The 17,116-nt window shown below is 55.0% G+C and overlaps 1 protein-coding gene across 4 annotated transcripts in view; it reads right to left on the bottom strand.

The window, feature by feature from the left end:
- PDE4A (phosphodiesterase 4A) overlaps window positions 1–17,116 on the bottom strand; it is a 40,529-nt gene that overhangs the window by 14,771 nt on the left and 8,642 nt on the right. For 2 of the 4 annotated variants that reach the window (XM_039250977.1, XM_039250976.1), the window contains 3 exons: window positions 1,121–1,312; window positions 262–298; window positions 67–137 (listed from right to left, as the gene is read on the bottom strand). In XM_039250977.1, coding sequence (XP_039106908.1) covers window positions 67–137; window positions 262–298; window positions 1,121–1,312 — 300 coding nt within the window. Of the gene's footprint in view, window positions 1–66; window positions 138–261; window positions 299–629; window positions 648–1,120; window positions 1,313–9,829; window positions 10,096–17,116 lie in introns of those variants that run through there. The other 2 variants (XM_039250978.1, XM_039250981.1) reach the window with 2 other exon arrangements.

Below are 17,116 nucleotides of genomic sequence, written 5' to 3'. Positions count from 1 at the left end.
AGTTGAACCCAGTCCAGGTGCGCTTGGCTTCGTGATCATGAATGTTGGGGCCCAGCCTTGACTTACCTGTTGCTGGGAATGGGCACATTGGTCAGGAGTGAGAAGTTGCTGCGAACACTCCGGAGACTGGCCAGCACCTGGGACGGAGAGCGAGCAGTGAGGAGAGCGACCCACCGGAGGGGCAGCTGGGGGGGCTAGGCCCCAGTCCCCAAGTGTGGGGGAAGGTTGCAGCCCCTTCCTTTCTTAGGGGAGGGGTCTCACCTGGGCGAAAGGTGTCACGATGAGGTCCTCAGCGTGCCTGCAACCAAGGACAGGGGCAGGTCAGGCATCCTCACAGTGGGACACCCCGGGCCTGGTGAAAAGGGGCTGGGGTGCCAGAGAAGCAACTCTCTAGAGTGGACACTCTGTGGGGGCTGGGCTGGGGGAGGTTGGTGGGCGTTTACACCTCCCCTGGGTAGACACCCTGCAGGGGCTGGTCCTGGAGGAAACGGGGGTCAGAGAGAGGAGCTCAGGCGGGTGGGCAGAGACAAACAGGGCTCCCACAAATCCACCGCAAGGTGGGGCCTGGTGAGAGCAGTGGGTAGGAGGGGATGGGGGACAAGAGGAGTTAGGGGGGCTGAGGTGGGTACCTGGATGGGGATCCAGTGAGAGGGGAGGGGGCTGAGCAGGTCTAGGGGTGCTCACACCTCAACAGGTGGTCGTGATAAGGGGGGCTGGTTTAGGGAAGCCTGGAGGGAGGGGGGAAGGAAGAGGGGGCTCAGCCAAGGTGGACGCTCTGTGGGAAGAAGTGACAGCAGGGAGGGGGTCAAGGGGAGGGCTGAGGGGGACCAGGTGGGTAGGAGCGGGCTTGGGCAGGTTGGGTGGGTAGGGATGTGGGTGGGCGCTGGGCCAGAGGGAGGGGCTCACTGTAGCTGAGTGGGGGGCAGAGACCCTGGGGTGCGCTCTCAAACCTCACTGGGTGGACGTGCCGTAAAGGAACTGAGCCCTTGCGGTGGGCAGGGGTCTGTTTACTTTGCACGGGGAAGGACAGGTGCGGGGGCTTGGGCGGTGTGCCCGCTCCCTGCTGGCAAGGGCGGCTTGTGTTGGGAGCGGGCCTGGAGGGCGAGAATGGGGTGCTCACGCCTCGCTGGTGACCGACGAGTTCCGGGACATGGTTTTGGGTGACATGTCGTAGTCACTGTCTGAGCGGTACAGGAAGGACTCCCGGCGCTGGCTGGCAGCACCCCCGGCGTGCAGTACGAGGCCCGGGCTCGCCTGCGAGTCCAGGGGGCTGCGGCCGGGAGATGGCGTGGGCCCATTCTCTGCCTCGAAGCTGCAAGGGGGTGGGAGAGAAGGGCGGTCAGGGGGGCTGAGAGGGGCTTGGGGAGGTCCAGAGGAATAAGGGGACCGAGGAAATTCCTGGTAGTGATGGGGGACAGACAGAAGACATTAAAGAGAGACGGACATCCTGGGGCGCCTGAGTGGCTTAGTTGGTTAAGCATCCGACTTTCGCTTAGGTCATGATCTTGCGGTTCGTGGGTTCGAGCCCCGCGTCGGGCTCTGTGCTGACTGCCGGCTCGGAGCCTGGAGCCTGTTTCAGTCTGTGACTCCCTCTCTCTCTGACCCTCCCCTGCTCACACTGTCTCTCTCTCTCTCTCTCTCCTAGAAATAAATAAAACATTTTAAAAAAAAAAAAAAAGAGAGAGAGAGACGGACATCCTAAAGGTGACGGGAGACGGGGGGCTGCAGAGCCCAAGCAGCTGTTGAGTGCCTTTGTGAGCCTGGCTCTGTTGAGCTGCTGGGGACACAGCAGTGACCAAGACAGACCCCCATCTGGCCCTTATGGAGATGGCACAGGGGGCGGGCTATAAATGGGTTAACCTAGGGGCAGTGCACACCCCAAAAGATGGCCCATCTGCATCTGCAGGTGGGGGACCATCTGCCTCTACTCTTTCCTCACTGCCCAGGTCTACTCAGAATCCATCCACTTCTCAGTGCCTCCTTGGCCGACTCCCTGCTGGCAAGGGCGGCTTGTGTTGGGCTCATAGGTGGCCTGGACCAGCGCTTTGTCTCTGCTCTGCTTCCTGGTTCCCATCTGTTCCCCTCCACGGCGACCAGAGTCACATCCGTCTTCCCCTCAGCCCCTTTGACGGCTCCCAGCTCACCCAGAGCAAAAGCCAAAGTCCTCACTGGGGCCCACAGGGCCCTGCCCCATGACCTCCCAGTCTACCCCTCATTCACTCTACTCCAGCCCCTTTTCCTCAACATTCCAGATGCATTCCTGCCTCAGGGCCTCTGCACAGGCTGTTTCCCCGGCCCAGATCTCCAATGGCTGCTGGCTCCTCTGCTTCCTTCAGGCCTCTCCTCAAAGGCTGCCTCCCCTGGAGGCCCCACCTGGCCAGCACATCTAAGATTTGAATCTCTGCCTTACTATTTCATGTTTACCTTCTTTTAAAAAGGTAAACACTACTGACCTGACATATTCTATATTTTACTTCTTTACTGTTTGCCTTCCTTTCTAGAACCAAGCTTTGCAGAGCAAGGATTTTTGTCTTCTTTGTTCACTGCTCTGTCCTGGGGGCCAAGAACATGGCCTGGCACACAGTGCACACCCAATAAAATGTTTACTGAATGAATCATAAAATGTATGAATGGAGGAATATGTGAGCTAGGTTGTGCCACGCAGAGACTGGAAAAGGGGATGCAGGCCTCTCTGAGGAGGTGACATGTGAGCAGGGCCTGGCAGATGAGAAGGAGCAGGCCATTGGTCAGGAGGGAGGAGAAAACACTCCGGGGTGTGGGAAGAGCAAGTGCCAAGGCCCTGTGGCAGGATTTGGTTTTTGTTTGAAGGAAAGCTGGAGTGGCTGGAGAGACACAGACAGACTGTGACAGAGACACAGCGACACAGAGGGGAAGCTGGCAGGGCCCCAGCCTGGGGTCAAGGGCAAGACGCTCGGGATGAGTCAGGGAAGCACTGGCTCTGCTAATTCCCAGAGGTGTTATGACCGGGGTGAAATGAAATGAATGAATTTCAGTCTCCTAATCCACAAAATGGGGACAACCGCCACCTTCCTCAGGTCATCCAGGTGACATGGATGTGTTAACACAGGTAAAACGCTCAGGAAACATCGGCAACTGTGAGTCAACCAGCCCCGTACGTGCCATGCGGGCAGCGGACTCGGAAAAGCAGTCGATATGCAGAATTGAGGATGAGAGTGGGGCGCCCTGTGCCTGCAACATACTGTGTGGCCTTGGGAAGGCCACTGCCCTCTCTGGTCTGTTACCCCGTTGTTAAAGTGTTAGAAGGGTCAGCAGACTTCAGGCTATGCTCTGGTGGGTGCAAGGGAGCAGGGGAAGGAAATGAGCCCTCCCCTCTCCAGTCCTACCTATTGAGAGCCAGCGTAAGATTTGATTTGAACGGTCCCTCTTTAAAAAATAAGTTTGATGGGGTGCCTGGGTGGCTTAGTCGGTTGAGCGTCCGACTTTCGCTTAGGTCATGATCTCGCAGTTCGTGGGTTCGAGCCCCGCGTCGGGCTCTGTGCTGACTGCCAGCTCAGAGCCTGGAGCCTGTTTCAGTCTGTGACTCCCTCTCTCTCTGACCCTCCCCTGCTCACGCTGTCTTTCTCTCTCCTAGAAATAAATAAAAAACATTAAAAAAAAAATTAAAAAAAAAAAAAGTTTGAGGGGCGCCTGGGTGGCTAAGTCTGTTAACTGTCTGACTTTTGCTTAGGTCATGATCTCGCAGTTCGTGGGTTCGAGCCCCGCGTCGGGCTCTGTGCTGACTGCCAGCTCAGAGCCTGGAGCCTGTTTCGGAGTCTGTGTCTCCCTCTCTCTCTGACCCTCCCCGGCTCACGCTGTCTCTCTCTCTCTCCTAGAAATAAATAAAAATATTTAAAAAAAAATAAGTTTGAGGGTGACTCAGTTGAGCGTCCGACTTCGGCTCAGGTCATGTTCTCACAGTTCATGAGTTTGACCCCCATGTCAGGCTCTGTGCTGACAGCCTGTCAGCGCAGAGCCCCCTTCACGTCTTCTGTCCCCCCTCTCTGCCCCTCCCCCACTACACTCAAAAATAAGTTGGAAGGAAGGAAAAAAAAGAGAAAGAAAAAGAAAGAAAGAAAGAAAGAAAGAAAGAGAGAGGAAGGAAGGAAGGAAGGTAGGAAAGAAGGAAGAAAGAAAGAGAAAGAAAGAAAGAGAGAGAGAGAGAGAGAAAGAAAGTTCGAAATCCTCTAGAATAGGATAGCAAAACCTCCATCTGCAGATCTATTAACCTTTTTTCTGGGCCAGTCGTGGGGTAGGAGTACAGGGAGGGACTTCGCTGACTCCATTTTACAGAATAAGAAACTAAGGTCAGAGACGAGCATGATCGGCTCAGGGTCACACAGCAAAAGCATGGTGGGGCCAGAATTCAATCTTAAGTCTTTTTTTAATGTTTTTATGTTTACTTATTTTGGAGAGAGAGAGACAGAGGGATGGGGGGGAGGGGCAGAGAGGAGACACAGGATCCGAAACAGGATCCAGCCTCTGAGCTGTCAGCACAGAGCCAGACATCGGGCTCGAACCCACGAATTGTGAGATTATGACCTGAGCTGAAGTCGGGAGCCTAACCAACTGAGCCACCCAGGTACCCCTTCAATTCCAAGTCTTATAACTCCTCAGACCGAAACGTGAACTGCCGCGCTCTGCCTACTCAGCCCAGCTTCCAGCACATTCCTACCATCATGGCAAACGTCCTCAGAGGCCACGCAGCTGACACCAAAGGGCAGAGCGGTGCTGGGGTCCCCCTAGCCACCAGGTATTCCAATTTTAGGAGAGAAATCAGAAATCTTTTAACAGTCACAAATTCACACTTCTTTTAAAAACAAACTCCAGGGCGCCTGGGTGGCTCAGTCGGTTGGGCGTCCAGCCTCGGCTCGGGTCATGGTCTCGTGGTTCGTGGGTTAGAGCCCCGTGTCGGGATTCTCTCTCCCCCCCTCCCCCTCCCCTATTCGCACGCTCTCTCTCAAAATAAGTAAAACGTAAAACAAACAAAAAGAATAAAATCGTGAGAAAAAAAGGTAAAATAACAAGTGTTGGCGAGGATGTGGAGAAACTAGAACCCTGGTGCGTGGCGGGGGGATGTGAAACGGTGCGGTTACTGAAATACTAAACACTAAGAATTGAAGGTGGGACTCCAGCGGATATTTGCACGCCAGTGTTCAGAGCAGCGTTATTCAAGATGGCCAAGAGCAGGAAACAACTCAAGTGTCCCTTCCTTGCCAGAGAGAGTGGCGGTTTGGGAAGGCGGTGAAGTTCTGGAGATGGACGGTGGTGAGTGGCGCACAACAATGTCAGTATACTCAGCGACACCGAAATGTACACTCAAAAAATGGTTTAAAGGGGCACCTGGGTGGCTCAGTCGGTTAGGCGTCTGACTTCAGCTCAGGTCATGATCTCACAGTTGGTGGGTTCGAGCCCCGTATCGGGCTCTGTGCTGACAGCTAGCTCAGAGCCTGGAGCCTGTTTCAGATTCTGTATCTCCCTCTCTTTCTGACCCTCCCCTGCTCTTGTTGTCTCTCTCTCTCTCTCTCAGAAATAAATAAAAACATTTAAAAAAATTTTTTAATTAAAAAAATGTTTAAATGGGTCTATGTTGTGGAGATTTTACTACAATAAGAAACGCTCATACAATGTGTAGAAAAAGAGTGAATTTGGGGTGCCTGGGCGGCTCAGTCGGTTGAGCGACCGACTTCGGCTCAGGTCATGATCTCAGGGTTCGTGGGTTAGAGCCCCGCATCAGGCTCTGCGCTGACAGCTCAGAGCCTGGGGTCTGCTTCAGATTATATGTCACTCTCCCTCTTTCCCTCTCTGTCTGTCTCTCTGCTCCTCCCCCACTTGTGCTCTCTCCCTCTCTAAAAAATAAATATTTTTGAAAAGCGTGAATTTTACTGTATGTGAATTTTTAAAAAGTAAATTTAAAAAAACACACCTTAAGATGGAATATTCTTAGACCGTGAACTTGGGCCTTTGATGATAATGCCCACTTATTTAGCATCCGCTATATACCAGGTGCCAAGTTTGATCCAGGTATATAGCAATATTAACCAGACACTTACTGAATATTTGCCGTGTGCCTGGCACTGTCAAGGCGCTTTATACACCTGAACCCAACTATGTCCCCTGCCAGCTCTGTGAGTTGTGTTCAGCTCATGTCCCAGCTCAACAGGGGAGAGTGGGGCACAGAGGGGTGGTAAGGGGTCGGTGGCCTCGCTGTCTGAGAACCATGTCCTGTCTCCCAGGGCGCGGCCTGGATGTTTTGGCTCTGCTGAGTTCCGCTGGGGAGGAGACGGAACATACTTACGCACTGAGGCCCCTACCCTGGCCCCAGGCCCTGAAGCCGCGTTAGGGAAGGTGAGGCCCAGGTCCCAGTGTGGGGCCAGTGAGCATCAGATACTGTAGCCCCAGGGGCTCTGCTCACGTCAGCAGGAGCCCAGAGGCCAGGATGGATGGGAAGAGGCTCCCTGGGGCCCTGCTGTTTGTGCTTCTAGGACCTGCTGTCCCCTGGGCTTCAGAAGGGCAGAGGGGAAGGCATCAGGCGTGGCCTGAGTGTGGGTGTGCGTGTGGCCACACCTGCCCTCCAGAATCACACCCCGGTGCTATGTGGAGTCACCCGTCCCTTGTCTGCCACTGCTCAGGGTGGCCCAAAGTCAGGCTGGAGGCCTCTCCATTACTGTCCGTCCCAACGGGACCCAAGGCCACAAAGCGGAGTCAGGGGGCACATCACAGCCGCACGCCCAGACACTCCAGCAGGCATCCTCGGGCTGAAGCCGCCACTTCCCTCCACCCCTCCGAGGCCTCCAGGCCTGCATCAAATTGGGCCCCTGGGGGCCTGTGCAGCCCAGGGGCAGATCAAGCTTCAGAGAGTTCTGCTGCAGGGGCTGATGGGCAAAAAACCAGCCAGGAGGGGGACATCGGGGAAAGGAGCACGGTCCCGGTTGGTAAATATCATAACAACAGAGTAGCCGCCTGCCCGGACACATACGCATGCTCCATTTCCAAGCGAAATAAACTGAGGTGCAGACGGCACGAACAACTTGACTGGTACTAGAAGGACTGAAAGCTGGGTGCCTGATCACCCGGTGTCCAACCCCCCCCAGGCAGGCCTGGCACCTCCCCGAGCTCCCTGTCCTGCTCCACCTGACTCTCTCGTAGGAGGCGCCAGGCGGCCTTTCTGGAAAGGCCTGGCATTTGCTTTGTGAAGGTCATACAGAGGTTGAGGGCGGGCGCTGGTGTGTGTCTGCCAGGCAGGCGCGTGGTGCCAGGTGACACGGCTGTTTGTAGGGCCGGGTGTGCACGGAACGTCTGTGCACGTGCGAGTCAGGGTGTATGTGTGCTCAGGGCACCCGTGTGTATATAGGTGTCCGTGTGCATTTGTATGTCGGAGCGTGTCAGTGGGGCCTGAGTGTTCACGGGCGCCTGCGCGGATCCGTGTGTGTGTCTGTGAATTTGTGTGACCTTGTAAGGGCGTACCTGTGTGCCACACATGTGGCTGTCCCTGACCCCCGAGCGGATACGAGGTGTGCTCCTGCATGTGGCTGTGCGCAGGTGAGAGCCAGGCCTGCGTGTGCGGTGCGGGGGACGTGAGGCTGCGTGATGCCAGGGTTTCGGTGCTTTGTGCTCACGGCCCCCGTGGGTTAACAGTGAGATTCTCCCTGTGTCCCTTACAGCTAAGGGACCCAGACCTTGCACGGTAAACACCAGGTGACCCCAATCACCCTGTGTGTGGGTGTGTCTATGTTTGTGTCATGTGTAGCTGTGGATGGAGACAGCGTGTGTGTGTGTGTGTGTGTGTGTGTGTGTGTCCGTCCCCGGGTGTCTGAAGGGACTGGTAGAGGGGAGCGAGAACAAGGCGGGAGAACCCTGAGAATTTTCTCTGCTCCAGCACTGCCCAGTTGATCCTAAATAACCCCCGGGAGTTCTACCAGGGCTGCCCCCCTCCCCCACCACAGCCTGGTTTTCAGCCTGGCAGCCCCAGCAAGGAGGGGGTGAGTATGCCTGGAGGCCCAGAGCAGAGCCGGGCCAGAGGGACTTGGCTCCATGCCGGTGGCCTGGGAGTGGAGCCCAGGTGACGCTGGACACCTATATTTGCTACCAGCATGAGTGCCAGAAACCCGGGTTTAGGGGCGCAAAGAGGGTGAAAAGAGCCCATCCTAAATAGGACAGGGCAGGACCTAGTACTCTTTTGGGGGGCTGTCACCTGCAGGAAGCCAGCAGCAGCACCAAGAATTTTGGGGCCGGGGAAAGGAGGTGGGGCTCCCCACTTTGGGGACTCCCCGAGGCATACAGGGGACCCTCTCCCCCACCCCAGCCAGAGCCCTCAGTGGCAAAGGAGGGAATTGGCCCCAGGCCACCCACCTGACAGATCTGCCTGGAGGGTGCCAACAGGTGTCCTCTTCGCTGAAGGAGAAGTGGACCAGGGAGCCCGCGGGGGGCAGTGTCAGGTCAGGGGGCCGGGGCCTTGCCCGGGGCGCGGTACCCGAGCGCATGGGTGCCCAACGCTGTCAGGGCGAGCATGAGGGCAGCTGCACGGTGGTGTGGACTTCACTGTTCACAGGCCCGAGGTGTCTGTGGCCACCCGCGGCGCCGCCTCCACACCCGCCCTCCCGGTGACCCCCCCAGGGACGGGTCCCCGGGCGTTGGGGCGTCTTCGGGTCCCCAGCGCCTGGGAGGGCTGCGCTCCTGCCTTCTCCCGCGGAACTCTGTGCAACACGTCCCGCCTGCCCCGCTTCCCCGGGGTCTGGGGGGCGGGGGTGCCCAGGCTCCCGATTCCTGGGCTCGGGACCCGGCCCCCCCCCCCCCCGCCACGCCTCGTCCCTGGCCCCGCCTCCCTCCCTCTGACGTCCAGCTGGGCCCGCGGAGCCCTGCAAGCGCAGTGCGCCCCAGGGGGAAAGAGACTCCGCGGGCGGAGTGCGTGCGGGGTCCGGTGACAAAAACCCAGAGGAGGGACGACGGATGCGGGGAAGGGGAAGGAACAGAAACAGGAAAGACAGAAGTGGAAACAGAGACACAGAGAGAAGCCCGGAGAGAGGCACTGATTTCCCCCCCAACACACACACACCCTCTCGGACTCCACGCTGGGCTCCCGAGTCCTCCTCCCCTTCCCTCCCCTCCCCAGTCTCTCCCCCGGGTCCAGACGCTGAGCCTGTCCCCGCGGTGTCCTCTCCCAGTATGTCTCTGACCTCAGGTTCCAAGCAAGGGGGTGCGGAGGGTAGGGATGTTAGGGGGGTAAGCAGAGGACCCTCCCCTGGCTCTGGAAAGGCCCCCAGGGCCAGCCAGTGCCCACCTCTTGGAAACCGAGGTTTCCCAGAAAAGTGGACACTGGGAAGCCAGACCGGATGTGTCTCCAGGTTCCTCGCCCCCAAGCTGCGAGCCCCCCGCATCCCACCCCGAGCCTGGCCTGGAAGAGAAGGCGCCTTTGCCCTCTGTGCCTGGTGCACCGGAGCCTCCTGGCAAGGCAACCCCTCCCCCCCATATGGGCAGCGCTGGCTCCATTTCACAGGCCGTTAGACTGAGGCTAGCAGAATTGAACACGCGACCCCAGATCACCGTGGATGGCAGGTTAGCCTCACGCCTCCAAAGCCTGACCGCAGACTGCAGAGGAAGTGGGAGGAACTTAACGTTTATTGAGTGCCTACTGCATGCCCTATCAGATGTCTCCACGGCAACCCTGGAGGGCAGGGATGATTGTTATCGCTGTCCTGGGACGGAAGAGGGGAACTCAGGCTGCGGAGAGGCAGCTAGGAACCCCAGACCTGGCCCGCGCCCGGTGGCCGAGGGAGATTCGAACCCGCCGCCGCCGCCGGCGCGCACTTACCCAGCCCACGCCTGGCGACCAAAATCCTGATGGCTGCGGAGAAGCCGAAGACGTCGGCGGAAAGTTGGGGACGGGATGGCGAAGAAGACGGGAGAGGAGGGAGGCGAACGCGGGCGGCGGGGTGCGCGCGGGGCCGGGGGCTCAGGCAGGAACGCCTCGTCCTCGGCCGCCGCCGCCGCCGGGAAGGCCGCCAGCTTCAGCTCGGGGATGCGGCCCAGGCCCTGCGGCCGCGCCATAGCCACAGGGGGCGCGGGGCAGCCCCGCCTCAGCGGGCGCCGGGGAGCAGCGCCGCCCGCCTGCCCCGCGCAGCCCACGCAGGCCGGCCGCCCAGCCCAGGGGCCCGCGGGCCCCACCCCGCCCGGCCGCCTCGGCCCTTCCGGCTTCGCTCTGGGGCCGCCCCTGGGGCGGGGCGGGCCTGGGGCGCCCACACGGCGGCCGTGGGACACCCCTCAGACCGCAGGCCCTCCCCGCAGTCCCCTGAAGGTCCTTACAATCGCCGGAAGCGCCTCTACAAACATCTGGGGCCCCCCCAAATCCCTGGGGTGTTCTCACAAACCGCTGTAGCTCTCACAAACCTCAGAGGCATCCCCAAAGTCCTTCAGATGTCCCCCAAATTCCAGAGAATGTCCCAACTATCCCTGCGATGTCCTCACACAATCCAGAGGTACCCCCAAATCCCTGAATTCCCCCCAAAAGCCAGAGGTGCGCTGAGAGGCCCTGCACACCCTGGGACACCCCCATAACTTCCCAAACGGCCCTTACTGATGTCCTCATTGTTACCGAGATATGCCCACAACTCCCGGGGCGCCCCCAATAATCTCAGGATGCACCCGCAAATGAGACTCCTCCAGATCCCAGGACCATCACCAGGTTTCCGCAGACGTCTCCAAAAATCTCTTCGAGCACCCCCACCACCCCTGCGGCATGCAGAGGTCCCCAGGGGACCCCTAGAATTTCCCACAGTCCGCATGAGGGCCCCCCACGTTCTAGGATCCCTCACAGAACACTAAGAACGCTTCCACGATCTCTCAGATGTCCCCCCCCAATCCTCGAGGGGCTCCTTAGCATCCCTGAGGTGCCCCCACAAGTCCAGAGATCCCAAAATAACCCCAGGGGTGTCTTCAGACTCAGAGAGTTTTCTTGCGTAACCATGTAGCTGCCACCAAAATCCACAGACCTCAGGGGCACAACTAGATTCCTCCACGGTTCCTAAAACCGCCCCATAGCCCTAGGCTACCTTCCAAAACCAAGATGAACCCACAGTCCTTGGGGACACCTTCAGAATGTGCCCCCCCCCCAGCTTCTGTAACTTGGAGACAGTCAGTCCTTGACGCTGAGTGTGCTTACGAGCCCCTAGCTGCTCCTAAGAACTGCTCCCCCCAGTCCTCCCGCCCCTTAGGGTGCCTCAGAGGCACCTTAGAATTGGGGCCCCCCACAGCTCACGAGGGGGCCCCAAGACGCCGACCTCCCCTCAGCAGAGCAGTACAAACAGACAGGAACTTTCTGGAGCCCCTGTGGTGGCTCTGCCTGCCCAACCACTGTGACTCTGTGCGGGGGGGGGGGGGGGCGGCGGCACATTATCCCCTTTCACAAATGAGGAAATGGAGACTGAAATGAAGATTCTTAACAAAGTTAGCCAGCTGGTTATAATTCCAGAGACAGCCCCAAACTGTCTGTGGCTCTTTGGGGTTAGGGAAGTGGGAGAAAAAATACAGCAAATCTTATCTTAGGGCGAGGCCTCAGTGAATACTTTTCTCTACCTGTTGGCTCTCTTGTCATGGGCCCCAGGATTGGCTGACCTAGGCTTGAGTCTGGCTTCTGATGCTTCTTAGTCATTTGACTTTGGGCCAGGCACTTCATTTCACTGAGCCTCAGTTTTCCCACCTGTAAAATTGGCATGATAACATTATGCATCTCATGGATGAACAAGTTAAAATAAAAAAGGTTCAGAAAAGTATTTGGACATAGTAAGCGCTCACTGAATGTCAGCTATGATTATCTGAAGGAACATTTACAGAGAGCTTACAAACCACTGTACTAGCAAGTGATACAAGGGCACCTGGGTGGCTCAGTTGGTTGAGCGTCCGACTTTGGCTCAGGTCATGATCTCGCAGTTTGTGGGTTCAAGCTCTGCATTGGGCTCTGTGCTGGCAGCTCAGAGCCTGGAGCCTGCTTCGATTTCTGTGTCTCTCTCTCTCTCTCTGCCCCTCCCTCACTCGAGCTCTCCCTCTCAAAATAATAAATATTTAAAAATAAATAAAATCTTATTAAAAAAAAGAGGATACAGATGATGATGATAATAGCAGCTAATCTTCAGAATGCCTCCTGGGCATTCAGCACCTCTGGCTATGATCTCATTTAATTCTCATAAAACACCTGCAAAGTGATATATTGTTGTCCTTGTTTTACAGAGGAGAAAACTGAGTCTTAGCGAAAAACAACCCGCTCAAGGTCACACACCCCGTGAGTGTCTGAGCCAGGCTCTATACCAGCGTTTGCCACCCTTTATTTCAGTATCGCCCCCTCCCCCCAAGGAATAGCCTGTTTAGACATTCCCAACTCCTAAACTGTATTCTCTATGAAATGTTAAAGCCACTGATACACAGGCATACCTCGGAGATATCGTGGGTTCGGTTCCAGACCATTGCAATAAAGTGAACCTCACAATAAAGCGAGCCAAATGAATTTTGTGGTTTCCCAGTGCGTGTAAAAGTTACGTTTACACTGCCCTGTGGTCTATTAAGTGTGCATTACATCTAAAGAAATGTACATACCTTAATTTAAAAATACTTTATGGCTGGGGCACCTGGGTGGCTCAGTTGGTTAAGCGTCCGACTTCGGCTCAGGTCATGATCTCATAGTTCGTGGGTTCGAGCCCCGCATCGGGTTCTGTGCTGACACCTCAGAGCCTGGAGCCTGTTTCGGATTCTGTGTCTCTCTCTCTCCCTCCCCCCCACTCATGCTCTGTCTCTCTCTGTCTCAAAAAATAAAAAATAATAAAAAAATACTTTATTGCTAAAAAATGCTAACCACTACCCAAGCTTTCAGGGAGTCGATCTTTTTGCTGGTGCAGGGACTTGCCTTGGTGTTGGCGGCTGCTGACGGATCAGGGAGGTTGTGGTAATTTCTTAAAATAAGGAAACAATGACACTTGCCAGACTGATTAAGTCTTCTTTTTAGGAGTGAGTTCTCTGTAGCATGTGATATTGTGTGATAGCATTTTACCCACCATAGAACTACTTTCTTTGTTTATTTATTTATTTTGAGAGAGAGGTGGAGGGGCTGAGGAGGCAGAGAGAGAGGGAGAGAGAGAATCCCAAGCAGGCCCTGCACTGTCAGCATGGAGCCCGATGCAGGGCTCGAACTCAGGTGAGATCATAACCTGAGCCAAAATCAAGACCTGATCGCTTAACCGGCTGAGCCACCCAGGTGCCCCTAGAAACTTCTTCCAAAATGGAAATCAATCATCTCAAACCCTGCTGCTGCTTTATCAGCTAACGTTATGTAATATTCTAAAACCTGGTCATTTCAACAGTCTTCACTGCATCTTTCCCCAGGAGTAGATCCCGCCTCAAGAAACCAAATTCTTTGCTCATCCAATAAGAAGTGACTCCTCTACTGTTCAAGTTCGATCATGAGACTGCAGCAAGGCCATCCTATCTCCAGGCCCCGGTTCTGATCTCCACATCACCCGCAGTGACTCCTTCCGCGGAAGTCTTGAACCCCTCACTGTCCCCTGTGAGGGCTGGAATCAACTTCTCCCAGGATCCTGACCTCCTCCCATGAACCAGAAGGTTCATAAACGGCATCTAGAAATGGTGAAGCCTTTCCAAAAGGCTTTCAATGTAGTTCGCCCAGATCAATCGGAGGAGTCCCTTTCTAAAGGCAGCCACAGCTCTACAGAATGGATTTCTTAAAGAATAAGACTTGAAAGTCAAAGTGACTCCCCCATCTGTGGGCTGCAGAATGGATGTTGCTTCGTCAGGCACGAAAACAACACTGATCTCGTTGTGTATCTGCACCAGAGCTTGCTGCCGGTCAGGTGCTTTGTCAGTGAGCAGTAATATTTTGAAAGGAATCTTTATTCTTTTTGAGCAGTAGGTCTCAGCAGCAGGTTTAAATTATTCAGTAAACCGTGTTGTAAACAGATGTGCTGTCATCCAGGCTTTGTTGTTCTGTTTACAGAGCACAGGCAGAATCCTTTGGAGTCATTCTTAAGGGCCCGAGGATTTTCTGAATGGCGACTGAGCGCTGGTTTTAACTTAACATCACCAGCTGCGTCAGCCCGTCACAAGGCGGCCCTCGGAGGCTTGGAAGCCAGGCGCGGACTTCTCCTCTCCAGCTATGAAAGTCCTACGTGGCATCTTCCAACAGAAGGCGGGTTTGTCCACATTGAAAACGTGTTGTTTAGCGTAGCCACCTGCCTCGATCAGCTCGGCTAGATCTTTCTGGATGACTTTCTGCAGCGGCTACATCAGCACTTCCTGCCTCACCTCCCTCTTTGGTATTATAGGGACAGCTTATCTCCTTAAACCTCATGAACCAACCTCTGCTAGCTTCACACTCGTCTGCGGCAGCTTCCTCGCCTCTTTCAGCCTCCACACAACGGAAGAGAGCGAGGGCCACGCTCCGGATGAGGCTTTGGCCTAAGGGAATGTTGTGGCCGGGTTGATCTTCCATCTTGACCATTGAAACTTTCTCCCAAGTCAGCAATAATGCGGTTGTGCTGTCTTATCATCGCCGTGTTTACTGGAGCGGCGCCTTGAACTTCCTCCAAGAACTTGTCTTTTGCATTCACCACGTGGCTCACCGGCTGGTACGAGGGGCCCAGCTTTTGGCCGGTGTCCCCTTTGCAACACGCCTTCCTCACTAAGCTTCATCGGCTCTGGCTTTTGAAGTGAGAGACGGGTGTGACTCTTTGTTTCACTTGAACACTGAGAGGTCACCAGGGTGATTAATTGGCCTAATTTCAATAGTGCTGTGTCTTCGGGAAGAGGGAGGCCCAGGGAAAGGGAGAGACGGGGAACAAGAGCTCAGTGGAGCTGTTGGATCCCACCCTGACATTCACCAGTGAAGTCTGCGGTCTTACACAGGCGCGGTTGGTGGTGCCCCCAAGTGGTTACACGAGGAACGACAGGTGGATCACAGAGGACCAGAATAAATACCATAAGGATGCAAAAGTTTGGAAATAACTGCAAACACTACCAGAACGGGACACACAGAAACAAGGTGAGCAAATGATGTTGGAAAAATGGCGACTGACTTGCTCAACACAGGGTGGCCACACACTTTCAGGATGTAAAAAACGCAGCCTCTGTGGGGCACTTGGGTGGCTCAGTCGGTTGAGTGTTTGACTCTCGATTTCAGCTCAGGTCATGATCTGGCAGTTCCTGAGTTCAAGCCCCACATCCGGCTCTGCACTGACAATGCAGGGCCTGCTTGGGATTCTCTCTCCCTCTCTCTCTCTGCTCCCTCTTCCAATCTCCCTCTCTCTCTCAACATAAATAAATAAACCGGGGCACCTGGGTGGATCAGTCAGTTAGGCCTCCAGCTTCGGCTAAGGGCTGGATCTCGCAGTTCATGAGTTCGAGCCCCACACTGAGCTCTGTGCTGACAATGCAGAGTCTGCTTGGGATTCTCCCTCTCTCCCTCTCTCTCCACCCCTCCCCCACTTGCGTGCATGTTCTCATTCTCTCTCCCTCTCAAATAAACTTTTTTTCAAAATAAATAAACTTTAATAAGTAAATAACTTTTGGGGCGCCTGGGTGGCTCAGTCGGTTAAGCGTCCGACTTCGGCTCAGGTCATGATCTCACAGTTTGTGGGTTCGAGCCCTACGTCGGGTTCTGTGCTGACAGTTAGCTCAGAGCCTGGAGCCTGTTTCAGATTCTGTATCTCCCTCTCTCTCTGACCCTCCCCTGCTCACGCTGTGTCTCTCTCTCTCTCTCAGAAATAAATAAAATATTTAAAAAAATTTTTTTTTAAATAAGTAAATAACTTTTTTAAAATGCAGTATATGTTAAGGGTAATAAAGCAAGGTATGCCTGTACCGTGTATCTGTTTAGGTCCTATGTGTATATTTGGGCTTTATACATAAATGTAAGACTTTTTTTTCCCACACACCCACCCAAGAACCAGCTCTCACCCCCTTGAAGGTAACATCACCTCGCTGGGAATGCAGGGTTTCCTGATCTTTTTTTTTTTTTAATTTTATTTCTAGGAGAGAGAGGGAGAGACAGCGTGAGGAGGGGAGGGTCAGAGAGAGAGGGAGCCACAGACTGAAACAGGCTCCAGGCTCTGAGCTGGCAGTCAGCACAGAGCCCGACGCGGGGCTCGAACCCACGAACCGTGAGATCATGACCTAAGCGAAAGTCGGACGCTTAACCGACTAAGCCACCCAGGCGCCCCATGGGTTTCCCGATCTTGGCACTAGTGACAGTTAGCACCTGATAAGGCTCTATCCACTAGTAGCCAGTTGCACCTCCCCCAGCCATTAAACTAAAATGTCTCCAGCCATTGCCACATGTCCCCTGGAGGCCAGAATTGCCCTCAGGTGAAAACTCCCACTCTAAACCTACTAAGACCCCTGTTCTGGCCACTGGGACCTCATGGTCCAGGCACAAACAGGAAGGAAGAACATTCTTAGTTACCTGCCCTCAGGATTCTCTGCACTGTTTTGCTGATGCCTCAGGTCAGGCTTTGGAAATGGTGCTCTGAACAGGCCCATTTCAGAGATGGGAAACCCGGGGCACAGGAAGGGGAAGTGACTTGGCCAGGGTCACCAAGACCCTGTTGTCTGACTCCAGAGACTGGGATTTTAGCCACTAGGCTACACAGGCCCTTCACGGTTCAGTCTCCTTCCAGCTCAGTGAGCTTTTTCCCTTCCTAGGAAGTCAGAGACAAACTAAACCCTAAAGCCAACCCTGACCATAGGCTGTGAGGCCCCACATGGGCTGCCCTGGCACCTCTCCCCCTCCCCTGCCTCATTTCCTTCGACTCACCCCTCACTCACTCTGCCCAGCCACACCTGCCTCTCTACTTTTCCTAGAACATAACAGACCTGCTTCTACCCCAGGACCTTTGAACTTCCTGTTTGTCACCTTCTTCCCCCAGACTCACCTAGTCTCCTCTGCCACTTCATTTAGGTCTCTACTCACATGTTACCTCTTTAGACAGGCCTTCCCTGACCCCAGGATCCCTCTTCTCTTCATGTCCCATGTGTCATCATCTGGAAATATTATATGCCTTTATTTGTTAAATAACAAATAAACACCTCTAGCCTGAGAACT

The sequence above is a fragment of the Hyaena hyaena genome, unplaced genomic scaffold (assembly GCF_003009895.1).
Source record: "Hyaena hyaena isolate Hyena2069 unplaced genomic scaffold, ASM300989v1 scaffold_392, whole genome shotgun sequence".
Lineage (NCBI taxonomy): Eukaryota > Metazoa > Chordata > Mammalia > Carnivora > Hyaenidae > Hyaena > Hyaena hyaena.
The sequence above is the reverse complement of the archived record's forward strand: the minus strand, read 5'-3'. Positions and strand labels throughout refer to the sequence as shown.